The sequence below is a fragment of the Anabrus simplex genome, chromosome 5, assembly GCF_040414725.1.
Source record: "Anabrus simplex isolate iqAnaSimp1 chromosome 5, ASM4041472v1, whole genome shotgun sequence".
Lineage (NCBI taxonomy): Eukaryota > Metazoa > Arthropoda > Insecta > Orthoptera > Tettigoniidae > Anabrus > Anabrus simplex.
Genome location: NC_090269.1, coordinates 238,799,101 through 238,824,080, shown reverse-complemented (window position 1 = coordinate 238,824,080; position 24,980 = coordinate 238,799,101). Strand labels below are relative to the sequence as shown.

General features: G+C 40.1%; 1 protein-coding gene across 1 annotated transcript in view; it reads right to left on the bottom strand.

Annotated features, from left to right (window-relative positions):
* The window catches only part of LOC136873932 (peptidoglycan-recognition protein LA), a 107,126-nt gene extending 95,068 nt beyond the window's left edge, over positions 1–12,058 (bottom strand). The window contains exon 1 of the mRNA XM_067147293.2: positions 10,673–12,058. Within this exon, the coding sequence (XP_067003394.2) occupies positions 10,673–11,039 (367 nt within the window). The 5' untranslated portion in view covers positions 11,040–12,058. The remainder of the gene's footprint in view (positions 1–10,672) is intronic.
* Between the last annotated feature and the right edge of the window lie 12,922 nt (positions 12,059–24,980).

The window sequence follows — 24,980 nt, the reverse complement described above, 5'->3', positions numbered from 1 at the left end:
AGGCTTTTGCTATGTAATTGGGAGCAAGTGCTCTTGAGCATGATTGGGGTCTTCTGCCCCTTGGTTGAATCTTGTATACGGGTAAAGCTGGGCTTACTGCTCAAGAATTGTGTGTCTGGCTCTCGGAGCCCAAATCCTGTAACACTGTAATTGTACATTCTCGATTTGTTGTTCGGCTACTGAGTACCTGTTATATTTGTTATTTCTTGATCTTGAAAAGAAAATATAACCTTGTTAAATTTTAAATTAACTTTAATTTCGTAGATTGAGACCTATTCATCCCAGCACCTTCTTTCACCTCTAACTACCACGGATAACTCCGTAACAATAATAATAATATCCACTTCTGTGGTGTAGTGGTTAGCGTGATTAGTTACCATCCCCGGAGGCACGGGTTCGATTCCCTGCTCTACCACGAAATTTGAAAAATGGTACGAAGGCTGGAAAGCGGTCCACTCAGCCTCGGGAGGTCAACTGAGTAGAGGTGGGTTCGATTCCCACCTCGACCATCCTCGAAGTGGTTTTCCGTGTTTTCCCACTTCTCCCCCATGCAAAGGCCACTTAATTTAAGGCCACGGCCGCTTCCTCCCCTCTTCCTTGTCTAACCCTTCCAATATTCCCATCCTTACCACAAGGCCCCCATTCAGCATAGCAGGTAAGGCTGCCTGGCGAGGTACTGCTTATCCTCCCCAGTTGTATCCCCGATCCAAAGTCTCACGTTCCAGGACACTGCCCTTGAGGGGGTAGAGGTTGGATCTCTCGCCGAGTCCGAGGGAAAATCAACCCTGGAGGGTAAACAGATTAAGAAAGGAATAATAATAATAATAATAATAATAATAATAATAATAATAATAATAATAATAATAATAATAATAATAATAATAATAATAATAATTTTGTATGGCTATTGTTAGTCTGTCCTTGTAAGGTAGTTGCCTTGCAAGGCAGAACTTTGGACTACAGTGGGCGGCATCTGCTGTGTACACTAAATGCAGTTTATTATGATGGAAGATAGTACTGTGTACTGTGTGTGGTGTGTGTGTTGCAGCAATGCTGGGGACAGCAGTCACTCAACACAGGAAGATGATACGTTGCATTTTTTAAAAGTATCTTAGAGAGATAAAGAAGCCCTGAAGTACTGAGCTAAACCCATGGAAACAGCTTTTCGCCTCTGCGAACCCACTTATCAGTCCAGACTGATCACATAGCAGGCCAAAAACCACCACTACACCACATTAATATGTCCTCAAACCTTATATGATTCTGAATGCTTTGCCCTCACTCCCCACAGTAAGATACACAGGGATCCAAATGAAGGAGAGGAAATTCTTGAAAGAGATCCTCGGCCAACGTCAAAATTCTGAGGTGTAATGTAGAGCTGTACTCTAAATTTGCAAAGCTCTCGCTTGTTATGAGGGAGCATGGTAGTTTTACAGTCATCTGTCTCGAATGCTTTTGCTTTTAAAAATTTTGCTTTACGTCGCACCGACACAAACAGGTATTATGGCGACGATGGGATAGGAAGGGGTTAGGAGTGGGAAGGAAGCAAATGTGGACTTAATTAAGGTACAACCCTAGAATTTGCCCGGTGTGAAAATGGGTAACCACGGAAAACCATGTTCAGGGTTCCCGACAGTGGGGTTTGAACCTACTATCTACCGGATGCAAGCTCACAGCTGCGCGCCTCTAATCGCACGGCCAACTCGCCCGGTTCTCCAATGCCAAACATATCAAAGAATCTTCTCATGACTTAGAAATGTACCATTCCACGGGAAAATGCAGGGACATACGCTCTGTCCGTGTTTCTGAGACACCGGCTCAAGAAAATATCGAGGACCCGGGTACACGGGATAAACGATCTTCCTAAAAGAGCGAGAAGACGACCTGGTGCAAGCGGTTCGAAGAGCAAAGAACTGCATTCTGCATTAAGATGAAGAAGAACTGGACATCCAGAAAGGCTGACAATTATTAACTACGATCCTAATAGACCGAAACGATATGTTGTTAATAATAATAATAATAATTGCACACCCGCTCCGTGCATTTAAATTAAGCGCGTTTTGAAGGCCACCTGTAACTTGTACTTCAAACTATGTGGTAGAAGAAGTTTGAACGTTTTACGACAGAGGTCTCTACTGTCAACCAAGGCCCTCTGATGAGAGGATGGACATTAAATTTCAAGATAAATTTTGCTGTCATTAGCTGGTAAAACTGAATTGTTTGTAAATATTTATTTTTAGTGTTGTTAAGTTATCAACACTTCTATCTCTTCCCGCCAACTTATTATTGTAGCCAATAGGGAATTTCGTACATTTATTTAATTCACCAATGAGAAAATATTGATACTTATTTGATTGTCCAATGGAAATTGGGGGTGTGTCAGGGCTTCGGCCCAGAGTAATCTGGAATCTTCCTCTCCGCTATAAAAGCTGGGACCTTTCGGGCCATGTTGTCATTGATCGTTCCATACCAGCAGTAGAGTGTGTTAGTGCAGGAGGCAGGGGAGGGCTTGCCCCGTCCATCTCCGGAAGGTCCACCAGCTCAAGGTAATGGCAGACATTTTGTAAGCATGTAATAATTCTCAGAAAGCTAACTCGAGGGGAAGGTTTTCAAAATTCTTTCTTTATGTAATCGGGCCATGTAAATTTAGTTAAAGATCTTAATTTAACTTGGGAAATAAAGAGTGGGAACCCTCTTTTATTCCCCTTCAACTTGGTCTTGAGGTGAGTATGATTTCGTAAACTTAAAATTTATCTTTTCTTGATAATTTAAACCTCCTCTCCATCTAGTCACCTCCGTAGCATAGCCTTAGCCTCTGTAATGTCGGGCCATAAGCCCAAATAGGGTTTTAAGTATTTTTCATGTGAATTTCAAGGAGTGCAAGTGTTCGCCTCCTAACATTTTGATTTCCGGCCAGTAACTTCAACATTTTTTTAACTAAGGCCACATAGAGTGGGTACTTGTTGCCACTATTAAAGTCAACTTCTATTATTCATTTCCTTTTAAGCAGATAATACAGTGAATACTGTTTGGTTTTGGTTAAATGTAGATTGTGCCTTTAGAAGCCTAAACATGTAAATTTTGTAGAATAGTCTCCTAGAGGAGTTATTGAATGGAGCAGTGATTGCTCCTGTTACATTTGGAAATTAGGAGCTTTAAGCTCAGTCTGTAAAATTGTTGTCATTTGATTATCCTAGACTTTTTCTAATATTGTCACTCAAGCTCTCAAGCTAAAGTTTTGTACCTGATTTTTTGTTATAGTCTAACCATATTTAAAGTTTGAAAAGAAACAAAAAATCTAAGAAAGAAATATAATCGCATTTTAAAGTTTTAAGTGACTATTTAATCTTTTCTCTATCCACCCATTCATGCTCACACCTTCTTACACCTCTGTCCACCACGGTATTATTCCCGTAATAATAATAATAATAATAATAATAATAATAATAATAATAATAATAATAATACTAATAATAATTGTACCAGGGGTACACCTTCCCCGGCTACTTAAACTGCGCGGCTTCTCTACGGCCATCTATGCCAGCAGACGTGAACTTTTCAAAACTGTCAAAAACTTTCTTCTTCGACGGTTAGATGGCTCTGCCATCTATTTGTTAGTGACAGCTTATGGTTAAGCACAAACTAATAGCTTAGGAAGTTTCGATTATCTGAGGATTGTTTTTTTTAATGTACCGAAGTTGTCAATACTTAAGCTGGTTCTTGCTCTGTAATCTACTTATCACATGCTTGTAATTATGTTCTCTAGCCAATCAAACCCGGGGATGTGTATGGAAATTCAACCTATCAGCTGTTTTATTTAATTTAGTCTGGAACTTTCCCCTACAGAACTATATAAGGATGGTATTTTAGAGCCGTCTTGTCTGAATTGCTCCAGTTATTGAGAGTGTGACCTGATGGAGGCCAGAGAGGGCTAGAGAGCAAGGGGCGCGACCGGTTTGAAGAAGACCCAGCGCAACAAGGTAATGGCAGAATTTACCTAAACATGTGATTGTACCTGCGAGTAATTCGAGGGGAAGATTTCAGCCGTTTCTTAATGTAATGTTGTCTTTTTGGTGGTTGAAGTGTAAGGCCTCTATTCCTATTGTCTACAGGGAAAATATGTAATGTAAGGGAGCACGAGTGGTGACCCTCAGTTGTCTCCCCTTCAACTTTTGAGTTGGGTGACTGAAGTTTTCAACCTCTAAATTTTGAAAAATATGTCTCGGCTTGAGCCTCCGTGGCTCAGACGGCAGCGCGTCGGCCTCTCACCGCTGGATACCGTGGTTCAAATCCCGGTCACTCCATGTGAGATTTGTGCTGGACAAAGCGGAGGCGGGACAGGTTTTTCTCCGGTACTCCGGTTTTCCCTGTCATCTTTCATTCCAGCAACACTCTCCATTCTCATTTCATAGCATCTATCACTCATTAATATATAAATCACTTTGGGAGTGGCGACCCCATCGTAATAACAGCCTATATCTGATTCATTCATTACATCCCTGACCCGGTCAAAGACTGGAAAACAGGTTGTAGGTTTTCATTTTCATGTCTCGGCTTGTAAATTTTCCACCATTAGACACCTTTTTCAGTATGGGATTAACCTCTGTGTTAATGGTCCTTAAGCCCACTTCTCCTTCCCGAAATGTCTATAAGGAGTGCTGGTGTTTCGCCTTCTTGCATTTTGTTGATGGCCTGTTATGAGTAACCTTTTCTTTTTATTCTCAAGGCCCCTTGTAGTATGGGTGATTATGTCCCTGTTTATTCTGTATTCTTAGGGTAACCGTGTTCTCGTTTCGGTTCCCTTTGGGAACAGTAATTAAACGTATTGAGGAACCTTGCAATTCAATCAATATTGATCTGCATTTAGGGCAGTCGCCCAGGTAGCATATTCCCTATCTGTTCTTTTTATAGCCTTTTCTTACATGATTTCAAAGAAATGAGAAATTTATTGAACATCTCCCACCATGGGGCAGTGATAAATACCAGGTGGCCCATGGGGGTTTTCTTAACGCAGACTCTTTGGGATCGTGCAAAGACGTTGCAGGAAGGACATATTTGTCTAAAGGTTCATTGTTTCTAGCGATTAAGTGGTGTCATCAATAACGCGTCGAGAAGTAAATCAAATTTTTACATCATTAAATACTGCAAATTATGCGCAGTTCATTGATCCTTTGTATGTAGTTTTCCTGAGCTTGTGACGAATTATCATTATTATTATTATTAGTGAGCCGGCGATCATATTGTTATATCGTTGAATTAATTACAACTTATTTCACAAAGAAGTCAGGGAATTAATGACAGTTGCTATGAGATTCTTGTTTATTTGGGAATAAACTAAAGTTGTCCGCCTCTGTGGTGTAGTGGATAGCGTGAATAGCTCCACCCCCGGAGGCCAGGGTTCGATTCCCGGCTTTGCCACGAAATTTGAAAAAGTGGTACGAGGGTTGGAACGGGGTTCACTCAGCCTCGGGGGGTCAAATGAGTAGGGGCGGGTTCAATTCCCTCCTCAGCCATCCTCGAAGGGGTTTTCCGTGGTTTCCCACTTTGCCTCCAGGCAAATGCCGGGATGGTAACTAACCTAAGGCCACGGCCGCTTCCTTCCCTCTTCCTTGTCTATCCCTTCCAAACTTCTTATCCCCCCACAAGGCCCCTGTTCAACATAGCCTGGGCGGGTACTGGTCCGCCTTCCCAGTTATATCCCCCGACCCGACGCTCCACGATACTGCCCTTAAGGCGGTAGAGGTGGGATACCTCTCTGAGACCGAGAGAAAACAACCCTGGAGGGTAAACGTATTAAGAAAGAAAGAAAGATAAACTGAAGTTGTACAAAAATTTCATTTAGGCCTTACGTCGTCAATACCAAAATACCATACTCCCAATAATAAAACATAAAAAAGCTACGGATGGTTAAAATAAGTTTACAACTTTTATGAATGATATAGCCAAAATACTTGTCTTGGGCCGTGTTTCATAAATCTAACTAACAATATCACCTAACAATATTAGAACACATAAAAATAATTATTAGTCAACACAGTTCTGTTTCATTAAGATTTATACATGACTAATAGAATGTCATACTCATAATATTAGTTCATTAGTCAGCTGATCCAATTGGAGGTTAGAATCGGTTTGTTGCATATATCTTCTTGGTTTTATGTTTGTTCGCAGCAGTATGCTAGTTCCTACTACAACTGGCTATTAATCAATATGTTCAATAGGCTCACTTGATATTTTTGTTGTTCTGACTTAGGGTACATACGGCAATGGGTAAACGAATTGAAGTAATGTGAGACAAGAGATTTTCTTTGTGGAAAGTTTTTGGGTTGCAGCCTGTTGCACGCTGTATAACCCTCATTGCTTTAAAAAAAATCTCTGTTGAGATGGACTAGCAAAATCCTGATTTACTGGTGGTGTAAGCCAAGCATAAAAGGATAGATTGAGTCTCCGAGCAGAACTGCACCAGGGAAAGGTCTCCAACCATTAGTCATGTTATTGTTCAAGTCACTTAGCCTTAGAGCTTGACACTACCAGGTCAATTCCCACAAACATAGTAGAATTTTAGATGGTAGTGGTGGTGATTATTGTTTTAAAAGGAAGTACAACTAGGCAACCATCTTCAATATAACACTAATCAAAGAGGAAGGGATCCGACACTTCGAAAAATGAAGGCATCGGCCAAAGAAAGACAAGGGCCACGATGGTCGTGAAAATGAAAGACTCCCTAGGCCTCGCAACCTAATACCGTCGGGGTCGGAAAAGAACAAGAGTTGACCAAGGGAGGTCGGATAAGATAGATGAAAGTGAAAGGTCTGGTAAAAATAAATGGAAGCAATGCCAGGACTCAGCTACCCCGTGGTCGCCAAACCGCACTCTCAACTGTAGAATTCTAAATTTGGTCCACATATGAGTATTACGTTAAAGAAATGTTTCCCACTTCGATCAGCAAATGGTGGTTCATACGCACTTGGTGCATCAATTTTGAACGTTCCACCAAGCACTCCACAAACTAAAGGAATACCGCCAAGTCCAGTGAATACGGCAAATACCGTAGTCAACCAACCAGCATGCAACATCATGAGCAGCAGCGGCGATTGGCAATTAAAAGTGCGAGGGCAAAAAAAAAATAAATAAATAAAAATGTACACACAACAAACATTACTGGGTTTGTGGGATATAGCGGACGTTCGGTGGTGGTGGTGGTGAGTTATATACATTTTAAAAAAGCTACAAAATGGTAAGGTTTTTGATGCTCTCTGAGGGAATTTTGACAGAAAGGTAAAGGGGTTGATAATTTACCAACTTAAGTGCGGTAATAATAGTTTTTTGAGATTTTGATTCAATACTACAGAATAAAGCTTTCATCATTGGAACAATATTACACATTTATTACAATAAAAAGAAGTACGGCGTAATTACACAATTAAAATAATTTAGTATTTGACTACACACTGGGAAAGTGACAGATAGTAAAGAGACTGCCGGACTGACGAATGCGCGTGGCAAGTCCCTGACCTTGGCAAAAATAATGCGCATATTACCCTTCGTCACAGTACATCTAAAGTCTACAGTACTTGCTGTGGCGCTATACAAATCCGTTGGCCGGGACGAACGACATTTTGTGTGCATTTGCGCTAATCATTTTGTTAATAATTAAAGAAAAGAATTAGATGATACGACAACAGGGCTTGTACAAAGTGCTTTTTTTTAAATAATTCCTGTAATTCCTAGCTTCAGCCGGCTAAAATGGAATAATAAAAATGTAATATTTTCTGCACAAACTGAGGGGCAACTGTCCCCCCCCCCCACACCACTAATCGCCGCTACTGATTATGAGGAAGGGTGTCATCTATAGCTATCATAACTCTGCAGACTGTCGCTTTTGAAATACCATGTATGTCAGAAATACAATGTTACTGTGTACCACTTCCTAACCAGTGGAGTGCAATCTGAAGCTGCCGTTTTGAGGTTAGTTCTTCATACCTTGCAGTGGGGCATTGAATTCATATGTTTGTTCCGAAACAGTACAGGCTGTTCTTGGCTTAAAATTTATTGGACAGTGAATATGCACTCGCTCCTAATCACTATTTGAATCAGAATCAACCATTTCACTGATCTTCACAATTTTATGCCAAAATATTAAAATACCACTCACTTTGGTTTCACAAATAATGTGGATTATGAGTTAAAATACACTCACAGAAATATTCCCAATAATATAAGTACGGTACCGCAACTTTTATTACTCATATTGTCTATGAAACAATTTACAAATATTATTAGGAATATCTATTAATAATTTTGACTCATAAACTAATAACTATGTGGAACGCAATACTCATAACATTAGTTAATATTATTGGTTTCTTACGAATATTTTTTTAATGCTACTTGTTCGGGGCGTCGACCCATGTGAATCTTTTGCCTCTACTGGCACCATATTGTATGAACGTGCGTGTAATGTGGAATGTTGTGTGTGAGGAAAGGACGATGAAGGACAAACACCCAGTCCCAGTCCAGGGATATTAATCATTACAATTCAAAACCCCTGACCCGGCCGGGAATCGAACCAGGGGCCGCCGGGTAACATGCTGACGCGTTGCCACCTACACCGCGGGGCCGGACTACTAATAATGTTAGTGAAAAATGTTTTATGAAACAGGACTCTGGAGAGTCAATCGTCGGCTGTCTTCTCCGTTCTAGCTTGCTTGGAAGACGCGTTGTGAGTGCATTCAGTGCAAGGATGTGCATGACAGCAGCTAATCCAAGGTTAGCTGAGTGCAAGCCGATCTTGGAGCAAAGCCAGACCGCAGAGGCTGTGGTTGGTCACTTACTTAATCATGCTCTTCCTTCCCGGCTGATAAGACAGGCTATGCCGTAGTAGCGTGAGGCTATCCGTATCTCCTTTCTGAAGTTAACTAGATAATATCCTCAGCTTTACAGTTAGATATAATGTTATCAAATTCTTAAATTAGTACTACCAGTGTCTGTTGGATTATGCTCTGTAAGTATTATTAATTTGAAATCTCCTATTTACTCCATGCAATATTAAAAACTATGAGAGCATTTCGGTATCTAACACGTGGGAAATGACTGGCAGCCGGTAGGTAATGTTGTTGTTGCTGTTATTAGATAGGGCAAATGGTAAACTTCCTGAAAAAAATAAATAAATAAATAAAATCGGTGGGAAAGATAATGGCAGGGGGTGATGTCAGTTCAAGAGTGGGAGGGCCTGGACATTCAAAAAAAAAGTGTGGTGCGAAAGAGGGGCGTACGCAGAGGAGTGATTGCGGGATAAATCCCCCCCCCCCCGAAATTTAGAACTTATAATTAATTGTGGCAACCATGTAAATTAGGTGACTCATTGTTTTGCTTTTAATTTAAACTATTCATTACCGAGCTCGATAGCTGCAATCGCTTAAATGCGGCCAGTATGCAGTATTCAGGAGATAGTAGGTTCGAACCCCACTGTCGGCAGCCCTGAAAATGGTTTTCCGTGGTTTCCCATTTTCACACCAGGCAAATGCTGGGACTGTACCTTAATTAAGGTCACGGCCGCTTCCTTCCCACTCCTAGCCCTTCCCTCTCCCATCGTCGCCATAAGACCTATCTGTGTCGGTGCGACGTAAAGCAACTAGCAAAAAACATTAAAAAATAATAACTATTCATTTGCTAAAAATGTGATAATGCTTCCATTAATCAATATTAGGCTACAGTGAGCTTGATCTGGAATTTCACCTACAATCTGTGTTATATTCTTTCTTTCTTAATCTGTTTACCCTTCAGGGTTGGTTTTTCCCTCGGACTCAGCGAGGGATCCCGCCTCAAGGTCAATGTCCTGGAGCTTCAGACTCTGGGTCGGAGGATACAATTGGGGAGGATGACCAGAGGGAAGGAAGCGGCCGTGGCCTTACGTTAGGTACCATCCCGGCATTTGCCTGGAGAAGTGGGAAACCACGGAAAACCCCTTCCAGGATGGCTGAGGAGGGAATCGAACCCCCCTCTACTCAGTTGACCTCCCGAGGCTGAGTGGACCCCGTTCCAGCCCTCGTACCACTTTTCAAATTTCGTGGCAGAGCCGGGAATCGAACCCGGACCTCTGGGGGTGACAGCTAAGCACACTAACCACTACACCACGGAGGCGGACTAATACAACGCAGTTCGCAGGTAATTCCCATACGTAATTACTAAAAGATGAAAAGGGTATTATAAGACCTCTGTGCGGTCTTTTGGTTTTAAGAGAACGGGTCTTACCCTTACCGTTACCGCCAGAGTTGAGTGAGAGGAAGTGTGGACCTGTGGAGAAAGGGTACAATTAAGCCGGAAGTTGAATGACCAACAGCACAGGGTTTTGTGAACAATGGATGACTTTGGGATGACACGAATTGGTAAAATATTTGTGATGTGACGAATTCAAAACTTTAGACGGAGAGTCGGACACCAGTGAAGTAAACTAGTGATGTCGGTTTCTGCGGAAAGACATAGTTGTTGCCGATATGATGTGTCTTAGTTAAATAATTGTGTTATTTTGAAAATTCGAATTGAGTGTTTCTAATTTCACAAAATGCATTATTTTATAGAAGCTCAAATGTTCATATTTAACATCCCTTCCCGAAAATAATTTCTGCATACGCGCCTGGTGTGAGCACTAATGTTCATCGAAGAAACTCACCTGTTACAAAGCCATTGACATAGGCGGGAGCTTTGATGGCGTGCTGCTGAAGATCTTCCGCCACGTTACCGCCTGTTTTCTGTACGTTCACGTACTGGTTGATGGTGACGGGGGCGTTGTAGTTGAGGCGAGGTCCGATGTGGACGTGACTTGAATTCTCCATGCTTATTGCTGTTGGGGTCATGGTCTGTTTTAAGGCCATCTCTACCACATCAGAAACATTCCTGTCGGGTACCTCGTCTTCATCTTCCTCACTTTCACTCTCCTCATCATCGTCCTCCTCCATCACTTCCATTTCCGTACTGGCAGATACCTGAAAACCATCACTCGCTCTTTCGGACGACATCTTGTCAGTAACGAAAGGCATTTTCTAAACAGCTGCCTTGTCCTCTTGGTGTTGGTGTGGGGCATTATCCCCCACAATGTACAACGAGTACCATTTTAAATTATTAACTCTGAATTTAATTATTAGCCGAGTGCCGAAATATGGCAATAAGACGTCTAACAGAACTCCGTCAATTCCGAAAAGGAAATGCAATGCAATATTAATTTTTTCTACTGCATTTGAACATTTTTCACATCCCGTGTTTTAACAGTGTTAATTCAGAATTTTCTCATTTAGACCTAGATCGATAAGTTATGTTTTCACAACCTAGTTTGAGTTATTACTCATATTTGTGACAGCGAGGCGACGTAAGATGCGGAGTAGGCCTACACATTGTTCACACTTCACACGCTCATGAGAATGAGATCAAACAGAGCCCACGCATAACAGAATAATGATAATCTTCGAAAGCACTGAAGAACTTCTTTAAAGTTTACTGATAACTCACAACAAAGATTCACCAGTGTTCAGTACTTCTCAGTATTTCGCATCATCAGGTCTATAAGAACAGATTTGCAATATTAATGTTTTCTATTTTTTAAATCCCCACATCCCTTGATTTAGCTAGTTCAGGATTTCCTAAAGGCTAGTGAACTTTTTCTCACATTCAGATCGGTAAGTTACAGTATGTTTTTACAACCTACTTTATTAAGTTATTACTGGTGTTTATGACAGCGAGGCTATGTAAGATGCGCAGTACACATTCATCCAATATCGTTCACACTTAACACACTCATATCAATGACATCTGACCCAGCCTACTCCTAAGAGAATAACGATAATCTTCGAAAGCACTAAGGAAATTCTTTAAAGTTTTGTGATCACTCACAACAGAGATGCACCACGGTTCAATACTTCTAACACTTCTGTCAAATATAAATGAGCGTATCACACCATCGGAACACAACACTTCATACTGGTTCAGTGCACTTATCGCTTCCTACCATTTCTCACAACTGGCAGTCACCGTGGGACGCCGCCTGAAGGCCTGATAAATGCAAGGACAGCCTCACGCCTAGTTCCTGCAATGATCGTTCACAGACCCTGAGCGTCACTATCAGCAAGTGTAGGGAAGGTCAGCCAACTGTCTTAGCTGCGGCGTGATGGACAGATGCTGTGCAGCTTACAGCTGACTGCAGAGCAGGGTGCGAAATCGCGGGGGGGAAATGGAGGTATCCCCTCACCCTGACGATTTTATCTAAAAGGTTAATTTAAAATCTTCTCTTAAATAGCTATAGTGAGAAACAGACAAGCCCCGATTTACAAATGGGCGGACTGGGCATTTGCCCAGGGCGCCAGTTTTTGAGGGGCGGCGGCCGGCGGATCGAGTAATTATGGCCTGCGTGAATTACGTCTTAATTACACTCAAATTACTTTTACATTCCACAAATTATTCCAACTATTTTATTAACCTATATAAAACACTTTAAACTATTCTAACTTTAAAACCTGAATTTAATCTATATATTTAAATTTTATGAAAAAATGTGCCTTATTTCTAAAATACATACAAACTATCAAACTGAACCAACGGCTTTTTAAATAAAAATAAAAACAGCCTGATTCTTATTTGGCTGTTACCTTTATTTGGCTTGATAAGTTTAATTATGAGAATTAACTGTATTTGCATGATGTGCTGTTTTAAAACTCATAATCTTGAAAACTGTAATATTTAATTTGTAAACAATTATTTTTTAGAGGAACAGGAAAACAAGCAGAGGGGCGGGCGGCTAAATATTGTTTGCCCAGGGCGCTAACTACTTGAAATCGGGGCCTGGAAACAGAGTAATCTTAAATGAAGTAGAAATAAAGAAGCGCCGCTCGGGATAACTGGCGGTGGTGATGTTACTGTTAAGAGACGTACAATTAGGCTACCACCCCCTCTTAGCGCAGCTGTATCACGTGATCTACAGTCTCACCATGTTTGAGAGTCGGAGAATGCAATGTCTGCTAGGATTGGTTTTGGTAACGAGAACAGTTTTCTTCCATTTTCTCTTATACTATTGATTTTCTGTAAAATTCGTGGACTGCATGTCAAACGTCTCTTCATTATAAACAACTTTTGTTATGTTCATAATTTAGTTTACTCTTCAAATGACGGAGAAAATTACTATTTTCTGCGGGTATCGTGCTCTGCATTGAGTGACCTACAGGTTACTGGGCAACGTCTCTGACTGCTTGCTGTTAGGGAAGTCACGCATTGCCATTTTCGTCATCATTCCTGTAAACTCGTGGTTGTTCATTGGGTAGAAAGCAAGAGAGACGTCAATCGGCCATTCTGCGGGATATTGGCGGAATATCGTTGGAGGTTATAACCGTCCTCGATAGCTTAAGTAATAACACCATAAGTCATATTCTTATCTGTTTAGGCCTACCTAAGAATCTCTGAATTTCTCCTCTGTTACCGCTTTCTTAGATCCGTAATTCATACCTTCATAATTTATTGAGGGGCATTTGATTTTCCAATACATCCACTTCGTGTTTACATATATGTCCTATCCGGCTGTCCTCAGATATAATCCTATTTTCTATTGATTTCAACTTTCTTAACTGTATTACTTTCTTCCTTAATTACTCCGTATGTATGGGAGTGCTAATCCTAAAACCAGGAAACTCCTTTTCTTTGAGGAAAAATTCCAAGCTATACAAATATATCATTTTCGGCCCCGGAAAATATCGAAATACGGATGCAATTTTAATGACGGTGCAGACCTTCGTTCCAGGATAATTTGTTAAATGTTAAAAGCGTTAAATGTTAATTGGTGACACCATCAACATGTTAAATGTTGAATACTGTTTCATTTATCATTGTGTCCACACTTAATAAACATGTTAAACTGACTTCCTTTTTCTATACCGGTACGCAGGTAGTTCATTATATCAATTTGTGGTAATACATTTAGGTGGTGTCTGGTATTTTCAAACAAGAACAAAGGACTCGGGTGAGTTGGCCGTGCGGTTAGGGGCACGCGGCTGTGAGTTTGCATCCAGGAGATAGTGGGTTCGAATCCCACTGTCGGCAGCCCTGAAGATGGTTTTCTGTGGTTTCCCATTTTCACATCAGGCAAATGCTGGGGCTGTACCTTAATTAAGACCACGGTCGCTTCCTTCCAAATCATAGGCCTGTGACCAAATGCAGTAGAGACAATACGCGACACTTCCGGATTTATATATCCTTGTTAGAATGGGAGACAATTCGCAAGTGGCGCTACTAGTGGCATGACCTGGAAATTCGCGCTAAATTCAAATGTCAGTGGAAAAGCATACACGGAAATGGATAAATAAATTACGTCTAGAAAGAAAGTGTTTTTAAGATATTAACTTCAAAGTTGGTAAAGCAATTCTGGAGAAACGAATTAAGAATTATTTAACAGGTTATTATTTAAATACTGAAATTAGACATATAATCAAGATGTGAAATGGACTGCTGTGAAAGGGCTTGGTCTTTCATTTATGCATTACTTTTTTAGCTTTACCACTCCTGCCTGAACATTTACTGCTAGATTTGTCTTTTTTTAATTTATAAAACATTGTATCATCACTAGGGCCCGGATTTTTAGGTTCTTAAAAACCACGTTTTAGTTTTTTTAATAGCTCAAAAAAGTTTTTAAAAAATATTTTTATCCTCCTGAAATAGTTTTTAATGATCATTTCAATCATTACTAAAGTTATACTATTCATTCAAATTTTTTGTACTTTATTGTAACCTTCACGCCTCTGTAGTACAAAGGTATACCACTCATTTCAAAATATGGGACAGAATGACTTAGGCCTAATGAAAGCACTTCAAACATATCATACCAACTGAAATTTAAAACAACAAAGAATATTTATGCGCAAATACAATAAATGGTTCATGTAGGTTAAATTTTTGTCACCTCCAATGCATCAAGAAACATTGTTAATAAACTTAACCATGATAGGTTAATATTGTGTTTGGTCCGTATTGACTAGTCTAAATGCCAGCCGGCAAAGAAATTGTTTAATAGATTTAGAATTTTTACCACTGAGGAAGGGAATGGTTGAGATTTCCCGAAACATGTTTGGTTTAATAAATAGTTTTTCTTTCATTTAATGAGTGTATTGATCAAGGCGGATTAAATAAACTATTTTATATAGTTATATTATACATTCAAGAAACATTTTCAGAAGCATAGAACACAGTTTTCATTTGCTGTTACATTGTACAACTAAATGCATTTCCAGGATTTTCAGAGTAAAACTTTTTTCTGTTATCTCTCAAAATATTCTTATAGCAGGAAAATGTACGCTCCACACAACAAGAAGTCACTGGAGCAAGCTTCATTGAAGAAATAGCTCTCGGTCCCCATGGTACCTCGTCAGTAATTTCTTCTCCCTGAAGTACTGTATTGCAGACACACTGTTCATTGTTGAAAACCTAGGGTTCCACTGTAGAAATTTGGTGAGCTTGAGTAAATAGGCTTCACCCACCGGTCCTGGTATTTCCTTCTTCGAAATGGAGTCCACAACTTCTGTTGAATCTTTTAATGGCAACGATACCGACTCAACACGCTCAATAGCTGCAGGAATATCAGCAAAGTGTGCCCTAATGAAGGCAAGTGAAACAGCGTTCTTGTTCGTGAAAGCTGTTTTAGCCTTCACTATGCAGAGTGCATCATCGACATCAAAAGAATTTATAACATTTTTAATGTCTTCAAAGTGATTGGCACGGTATAAGGTTGCATTGAGCCATGTCTCCCAACGAGTGATGATGGGTTTGGGAGGAAGAGGAGGTTGAGGCAACAGAATGCAGCTAGGAGCTTTAAGAAACAACTTTCTCACAGAAGAAACAATACAGTTTACTCATGGAAAATTATTTCACACCTCTTCAGCCAATCTGTGTAAGCCATGGGCTATGAAAGTTACATGCAGCATGTTAGGGTAGAAACTCTTCAATACTTCACCAGCTTTGATCATATATGCCGCACTATCACTCAAAAGAAGTAAAAACTTGCCTTCCTGTTTTTCTCTTGGCCAAAGAATGCGAAGAGCATCTCGGACGGTGCAAGCTATGGTCAGCGTATTCCACGACACGTTTGCGGAAACTAGCGCTTCACATAAACGGATATTACCGAGCTCGATAGTTGCAGTCACGTAACTGCGGCCAGTATCCAGTAATTGGGGGATAGTGGGTTCAAACCCCACTGTCGGCAGCCCTGAAGATAGTTTTTCCGTGGTTTCCCATTTTCAGGCCAGGCAAATGCCGGGGCTGTACCTTAATTAAGGGACTTAAGATGACTTGCCTCTAGGCATCGCTACCTATGAGATGCGTAACCTTCTTAAACTGCCTTCAATAATCAATTGATTTAAAGGGAAAATTAATTTTAGTCTGTCGCATAATAATGTGTATAGAGCTAAACAGTGAACAGCGCCGTAGCTGGCGGTAGTCGACCGTACACAATGAGAGATGCACTGAAGCTGGCAAGTTAGGCGGGCTTGTACCTGCTAGATACAGGTCAGTGAACGCCAGGGGGTTGTCTCTTGATTTGTGCTGTACGCTAGTGGAATAGTATCGTATCACGTTGTTTCGCTCGCACTAGTTATACTTACAAACCACTTCCAGTTCCAAACCATGAAGTCATTTCAAAAACTCGTGAATAGTGTTTATTTTTTAAAAAAATCATTCAGTTTCATTAATATTTGGTACTTCTATTTCAAAGTAACGTAATACTGTCTTGAATGGCCCATTTAGTTTTTTTGAGGTTTTAACGTCTTATTTAGTTATTTTTAGGCTTTATGAGATTCGCGTAATTTACTCCAATGGTAATGAAATGGATAAGTAAGTTAAAATACTGCAGTTAACTAGCAAGGAATAAAATAGTTTAAAACCTAAAAATCCGGGCCCTAATCATCACATTAAGACACTCGTCAATAAAAATATGGGAACATTCCTTACACACATGATTCAACGAATTAACATTTAAGGATTGGGCAATTTTCCTCCTTAACTTGAAGCCTACTAACAGAAAGAAAATCCATAAATTTAGCCTCAAAAACATTCAAAATTTCCCTGTAAGCAATACTTGCCATTACATTAGGATAAAGCAAATTTGCATCATCATTTTGTTTCAACAAAATATGGACATTTCTTAAGTCACCCATATTTTCTTCAGTGCTTGAAAACGCATTACGGCATTCCAAATGGGGTAACTTGGAACACAAGCAGCCACACACATACCGGTATGCACATGCATTTTTCTGAATAAAATCAAAACCCACAGATCGCACCTACAACAACACAACGTTATTGAAGGTTAACTGCTGCACTATACAATAAAATAAGCTTATTATGTTTTAAGCCAGTTAAAATATGGGTCGCGCAGGTCAGAAGTTTAGAAGGTACTATAAAAATCTCGTGTCACTTGAAGAATATGTATGCAAACACAATATTTACTTACATTTTCTGGTGTCGAGGGAAACGGAAGAAAGACCGCGAATCCTTTTTCGTCATTCGAGAACGACGTTCCCTTGCTTATGTGATCACTGGAAACATGACGGATGTGCATTGAGACAGGCCAGTTCACAAGCAGGATTGGACACATGACAACCCCACAGGATGACCGATATCTGACCATCTGTGCATTGCAACTGCCTGAGAACTGCAACAAGATCTCAGGAGGCTCACTAGAGTCACGGTGTCTGACTACGTCCTGTTCGAGTGCACCGTTTAACGCAGCAACATCGCGCAGCTCGCCTTCTGTTTGCCCGTACCCATGTAAGCTGGCAACTTCACCAATGGAGACCTGTGTTGTTCACAAACGAGTCCAAATTTTCCCTGACACAGCGTGATGGACGTCGAACTGTATGGAGACGCCGTGGTGTGCAGTACATACCAAATACGAGGACGGTTTGAAAAGTTCTCGGAATCACCGCTAGATGTCAGTGCTAGAGCAACGAGGTTCCCGCGCAATAATCACACATCCTTTGTGAGTGGACATGTGGCGCGTCAGTGGTCTAGCTGCAGGAGTGTGGTAGTGACGACTCTTTGTTGTTGTTCCCGCGTAGTGATTTGTGACAATGGAAAAACTGAGATTCGAGCAATGATTAAATACTTTGTAAAGAAAGGTATGGAAGCAAAGGAAATTCATGCCGACTTTCAGAACACGCTGGGGTACTCTGCTCCTTCATTTTCAACTGTTGCCAAGTGGACCAGTGAGTTTAAACTTGGTCGGGAGAGCTCGGATGATGATCCGCGTAGTGGAAGGCCAAAAAGTGTTACGACCCCAGAATTTATCGTAAAAGTGCATAAAATGGTCATGGAGGATCGTCGACTGAAAGAGCGGGAGATTGCTGAAGCTGTAGGGATGTCTTATGAACGGGTATATTATATTTTAACCGAAGAATTGGGTATGAAAAAATTATCCGCAAGATGGGTGCCGCGGCTCTTGACATTGGACAATAAACGCACCAGATTTGAAATGTCCGAACAAAGTCTGGCCAGTTTTCAGTGCAACCAACAAGATTTTTTGCGCAGGTTTGTGACTACAGATGAAACTTGGATCCACTACTATACCCCAGAGACAAAACAGCAGTCAAAGCAGTGGAAACATGCTGATTCACCACCACCAAAGAAAGCAAAGGCAGTGCGTTCGGCCGGAAAGGTCATGGCCTCAGTTTTCTGGGATGCAAAAGGCATTCTGCTGATAGATTATCTTCCTACTGGCCAAACAATTACGGGGCAATACTATGCAAACCTCCTAGACCAACTACAGGAAAAGATACGCGAAACAAGGCCTGGTTTGGCAAGGAAAAATGTCATCTTTCATCAGGACAACGCTCCGCCGCACACAAGTGTGATTGCCATGGCAAAACTTCACGAACTGGGGTACGAATTGTTATCACATCCACCTTATTCGCCTGATTTGGCACCATCAGAATTTCATCTATTCCCCAAGCTGAAAATTTTCCTCGGTGGACGGAGATTTTCTACAAGGAAGAACTGACAGCCGAATTGGAGAGGTATTTTGCAGGCCTGGAGGAATCTCATTTTCGAGATGGGATCAAGGCATTGGAACATCACTGGACCAAATGCGTTAGTCTACAGGGAGACTATGTTGAAAAATAAAAGCAGTTCCACCGAGATAAGATACTTAATTCTAGTACATTCTGAGAACATTTCAAACCACCTACGATTGTCCAGGAAGACGATCGATTCGGACAAGGTTCTGTAATGCTATGGGCTGGCATCAGTATTGATGGCCGTACGGATCTTGTCGCCGTCCGTGATAATCTTACCGCTGCGGGGTACATCAAGCAGATACTACTACAGCATGTGTTGGTTGCTGCATACGGTGCTGGCCCTGAATTCGTACTCATGCACAACAATGCCAGGGCTCATGTAACGCGCATCACCAGAGCTGTCTTGCGAGAACTGGCCAGCAGTGAGTCCCGACCTTAATCCCATCGAGCATGTGTGGGGTAGGCTTGACAAAAATGTTCATGGGCGTCCTGTTCTACCACAGACTCTCCAAGACCTCCAACAGGCTCTTATTGAAGAATGTGACCTCTGTTGACTTATACCGAGCATGCCACGTAGGTGCCAAGCTGTAATAAATGCTCATGGAGGACATACACCGAAGCTCTCCAACTGTGATCAAAATCCACTCTGGAGGATTGTTATCACTTTGTTTTCGCCCCTATTTGGACATTTCCGTTTGTGTTCTAAAAATGAACGTGAATCCATCAATGTTCTTTCGTATACTTCAACGATAAAGAATAAAGGTGTGAGGTATTGTTTTGTGGAGCATGGCATAGTTCAAAAACATGTTCCCCTAATTTTTTGAACTGTGTATTTTAAAAATATTAATTTAACTGATTTTTAATTCTTTTTATTAACATGCATGCCACCAATGCAATGAACATTTGAAATAAAACGTATACCGGTACGCAGGTAGTTCATTATATCAATTTGTGGTAATACATTTAGGTGGTGTCTAGTATTTTCAAACAAGAACAAAGGACTCGGGTGAGTTGGCCGTGCGGTTAGAGGCACGCGGCTGTGAGTTTGCATCCAGGAGATAGTGGGTTCGAATCCCACTGTCGGCAACCCTAAAGATGATTTTCTGTGGTTTCCCATTTTCACATCAGGCAAATGCTGGGACTGTACCTTAATTAAGACCACGGTCGCCTCCTTCCAAATCATAGGCCTGTGACCAAATGCAGTAGAGAGAATACGCGACACTTCCGGATTTATATATCCTTGTTAAAATGGGAGACAATTCGCAAGTGGCTCTACTAGTGGCATGACCTGGAAATTCGCGCTAAATTCAAATAAAACGTATGTCTTCTTTATAGCATATCAAATTATAAAAATGTTTTTTGTCAGGTGTTTTTCTCGAAGTTACAGGCCCTAGTGTATGAAACCAACTAAAATTCGATTAATCGGCTGATTAATTGATTAAAGTCATTCATTTAGTTAACTGATCAAAATTTTAATCGATCGACAGCTCTTATTATTATTATTATTATTATTATTATTATTATTATATGTCCACCTCATGGCCATGATCGTTAGGGCGTCAAGTCAGTATGGTCTGACATTGTTGGTTAGCCACCGTTCGAGTCCTGTTGGTCGAAAAAATGTTCACCATCAAATGTTGGCCAGCAGGGTAGGAGGGGTGGTGGTATGCAATTTCCAGTCACCAGATTGCGTGCCAAAAGCCTAGATTTAATTTCAAATCTCTCCGCAGTGTTCATATGGAGTCAGATGTATATCACACTGTTGATGGTGAATCATCTGTCGGATGGAGACATTAAGCCTAGAACAGACCTGTAGGTGCTATTCAACAGCCGTAGGCTATGTGTCGGCACCGGGTTTCACCTTTTAACTTTCATACATCATATAATTAATTTCATCCCATTAATCTCTCTGATGAGGTTGACGTCAGGAAGAGCACCTGATGGTAAAAACTTGCTATGAAGTTTCATCTCACTTCATATCGACCCCATAGAGAAATGGAACAAGGGTTGGAGATATTATTATTATTATTATTATTATTATTATTATTATTATTATTATTATTATTATTATTATTATTATTATTATTATTGTGTTTCATGAAGCACTAGAAAAGGCTAAAAAGCAGTGGTGAATGGTACAGATCCTTCAAGCCAATATACATAGGAGTCTAACTGCCAATGATCAATTGATGCAGATGACCTATAGGATAGGAGCAGACATCTTGACTTAGTGAACAATATCAAGACAGAGATCAACCAGCTTGGTTTTCAGGCAATCTAGGGACAGCTGTGATATGGATACCAGACCTTGGAAAATATTCAGTTATAAATCAAGAATGGGGACATTATGATGATGATAAACGGGGTTAAAAGTCAGGTTATGAGTTTCACAAATAGGAAAAGTCCTCTCAGTTTTAATTACTGCATTGATGGGGTGAAAGTTCCTTTTGGGGATCATTGTAAGTGCCTAGGTGTTAATATAGGAAAAGACCTTCATTGGGGTAATCACATAAATATGATTGTTAATAAAGGGTACAGATCTCTGCACATGGTTCAAAAATCAAAATCTCTTTATTTGCAAATGAGGTGTATACCTCGGTGGCAAATGGTACACTAAAATACATTATTGTCAAGCACTAAATGTTAAATTAACAAGAGAATAAAATTTTCCTATAATACAATATTATATAATTTACGCTAACAATTTTTTCTATTAAACACACAACTCATCCTTAATAAATTTACCTTGTTTACAAAATTCTACTTATATCTCCTGTACTACTTACAAATACAGTCATCTGATATACAGTATGTGGAATTACTTCAAATGATACTGTACAACTGGTATAAGATTAAAATTTACATTGCATTTATTTACTTTTTCTTTTCTTTACCCATTCTGGAACCTAAGTAGCATAACGACCTGCTGCGTCTTAACCAGAGCCCCTTTTACCACCACTTTTCAGAGTTCCTGAAGGGCCTTCACAGCTACCATAGCGGTCCCAGGGCCCTCGAAGTCCCCAGTGTACTTCACCCGTACAGGCAGTCCCCTACTTTGGCTGTCCAAACTCCTTAGACCAGGGGATGGAATTAATTTATTCACACACATTTTTTATGTACATTAACCTGCACTGGTCGAATGCCCTCTAACATTTCATTTATTTTCTCTGTTGCTGTTTATTCTCTTCTTGAATATCTGTACAGATTTTGGAAAAGGATCAAACACTACCCCTGGTAAACTGTTCCACTCCTTCACACCCTTCCCAATGAATGAAAATTTACCCCAATCGCTTCTGCTAAAATTCCTTCTAATTTTATATTTGTGGTCACTCCTGCCGATATAATTATTTTCCAACTGAAGCCTCTCACGGATATCTCCCCATGCTGCGTCTCCTGTATAGGCTCTATATAAACCTATAAGTCTAGTTTTCTCCTTTCTCTTACTTAAAGTTTCCCACCCTAGTTTCTTTAACATTTCTGACACACTACTCTTTCTCCTGAAATCCCCTGTTACAAATCTTGCTGCTTTCCTCTGCACACTATCTATTTCTTTTATTAGGTATTCTTGGTGAGGATCCCAAACACTGTTTGCATATTCCAATAATGGACGAACCATACTTAAGTAACTTTTCTCTTTTAATTCTTTGTTGGATCCTTTAAGTAGCCTCATTATGACATGTAACGATCTGTATGCTTTCCCAACAATGTCATCCACATGACCCTTCCAGTGCAAATTACTTTCAAATCTTACACCTAAGTATTTGCACTTGCCATCTTTTGGGATAACTACCCCATCCAAAATATGTTCAAATTCAGTTTTAAAACTCCTGTTTGTAAATGTTGTAACAGTTGATTTGCCTCCATTAACCTTCATATTATTCTCTTCAACCCATTGTTGGATACTCTCAAGGTCCCTTTGTAATTCTGAACAATCCTCAATGTTGTTTATTTCCCTATAAACAATTATGTCATCTGCATACAATCTTATTTTTGATGTTATATTGTTCCCTAAATCATTTGCGTATATTAAGAAAAGTAACGGACCGATTATACTACCCGGTGCAATTCCCTTCCAAACTTTCTCTTCCTGCGATATGTTAATTCCTACTTTGACTTTCTGAACCCTTGAATTTAGAAATGTTTTTACCCAACGTGTAACCCTTACGTCCAATCCTATTCCCTCCAATTTCTTTAATAATATTCCATGTTCCACTCTATCAAAGGCTTTGGAAAGATCTATGGCTATGCAATCTAACTGGCCTCCTGAATCTAACTGATCTGATATGTCCTGCTGAAATCCCACCAGTTGTGCCTCACAAGAAAATATCTTTCTAAATCCATACTGGCTCCTCATGAACCAATTTTTATCATCACATATCCCTCTGATGTACTTTGATATTAAACTCTCCAGTATTTTACAAACTATACTGCTCAGGCTGATTGGTCTGTAGTTCTCTGGTTTCCTTTTATCACCCTTTCCTTTATAAATTGGTATTATTATAGATTCCGTCCATTCCTTTGGTATTACACTATTATTTATGACATAGTCAAAGAGAAATCTTAAATAAGGCACTATGTACCACCCCATTGTCTTTATCACCTCCCCAGTAATTTGATTACTTCCTGCTGCTTTTCCTTGCTGAAGCAGTTGGATTTCTCTGAAAATATCTTCATTTGTGAACGAGAAGCTTCTTGTTTCTCTCTGTGTCTGTCCCTCTGTAACTTCTGTTTCGGTTTCCAACTCCTGATAATCATCTACTGAATCTCTAAATTCCCTACTAAAGAGGTTTGCTTTCTCAGTATCTGTTAAATAGTGTTCACCCCCTTCTCCCACCATTGTAGGAATTTGGATTCCTTTTCCTTTTTGATTCCTGATATATGAATACAGCTTTTTCCATTTCCCTTTGTGGTCATTACGCTCTTGAAGAATGCCATTCATATAATTCTCTTTTGCTTCCTTTTTCACTCTATTCAGTTCCCTCATTAGCTGTTTTCTACTTTCTCTACTCTCCCTACCTTCTTTGATTTTCCTGTTTACTATTCTACATTTTCTTTTTAATTTTCTTATTTCCCTTGTATAATAAACAGGGTCTGAGGTCATTTTACCCTTCTTAACAGGTACAAATCTCTTCTCTCCTTCCCAAACGATTCCTTTGAATTTAGCCCAAAGTGTATCCACATTACTCCCTTCACTTATCCAACAACTGAATTGTGATTTAAGGTTAGTCCCAAATTCATCAACTTTAGTTTTTCTGTACAATTTCTTGCCTTGTGTGACCCTCTTATTAAGCCTTTTTAGTACCAGTCCTACATCCATTATTACAGCCTTATGGTCACCTATTCCTTCAATTACCTCAGTTTTATCAACAATTTCCCATGGTTTAACCAAGAATATATCTAGTAAGTTATTGAGACGAGTCGGTTCTTGTACTACTCGTGTAAATCCTCCCTCCCAAATTAACTTATTTGCCAGTTTCTGTTCATGGGCTTCACTTGCAGCTCCATTCCATTCAACCTCAGGCAAGTTTAGATCTCCCCCAATTATTACCACATCATTATTATTGTTTTTATGAGTATAATCTATTATTTTCTCAAATATTTCCATGTCTCTTTCCTCTCTTCCAGGCCTGTATGTTCCTATAATTCCCACCTCCTTCATATTATCACAAATTAATTTTATCCCTAATATTTCATCCCTTTCATCGGTAAACCATTCATGTGAACAATATGTTTCCTTCACCAGAATAAACACCGCCCCTCCCTTTTTATCTCCTCGGTCTCTACGATAGACTGTGTACCCTTCTGGAAATACTTCTCTATTACCTACCCCTTCTCTCAACCACGATTCCACTCCTATCACCACATCAGTCTCATAAGATTCCATCAATGTACTGAATTTTAATTGTTTATTTACTACACTCTGACAGTTTACCAAGAGCAATC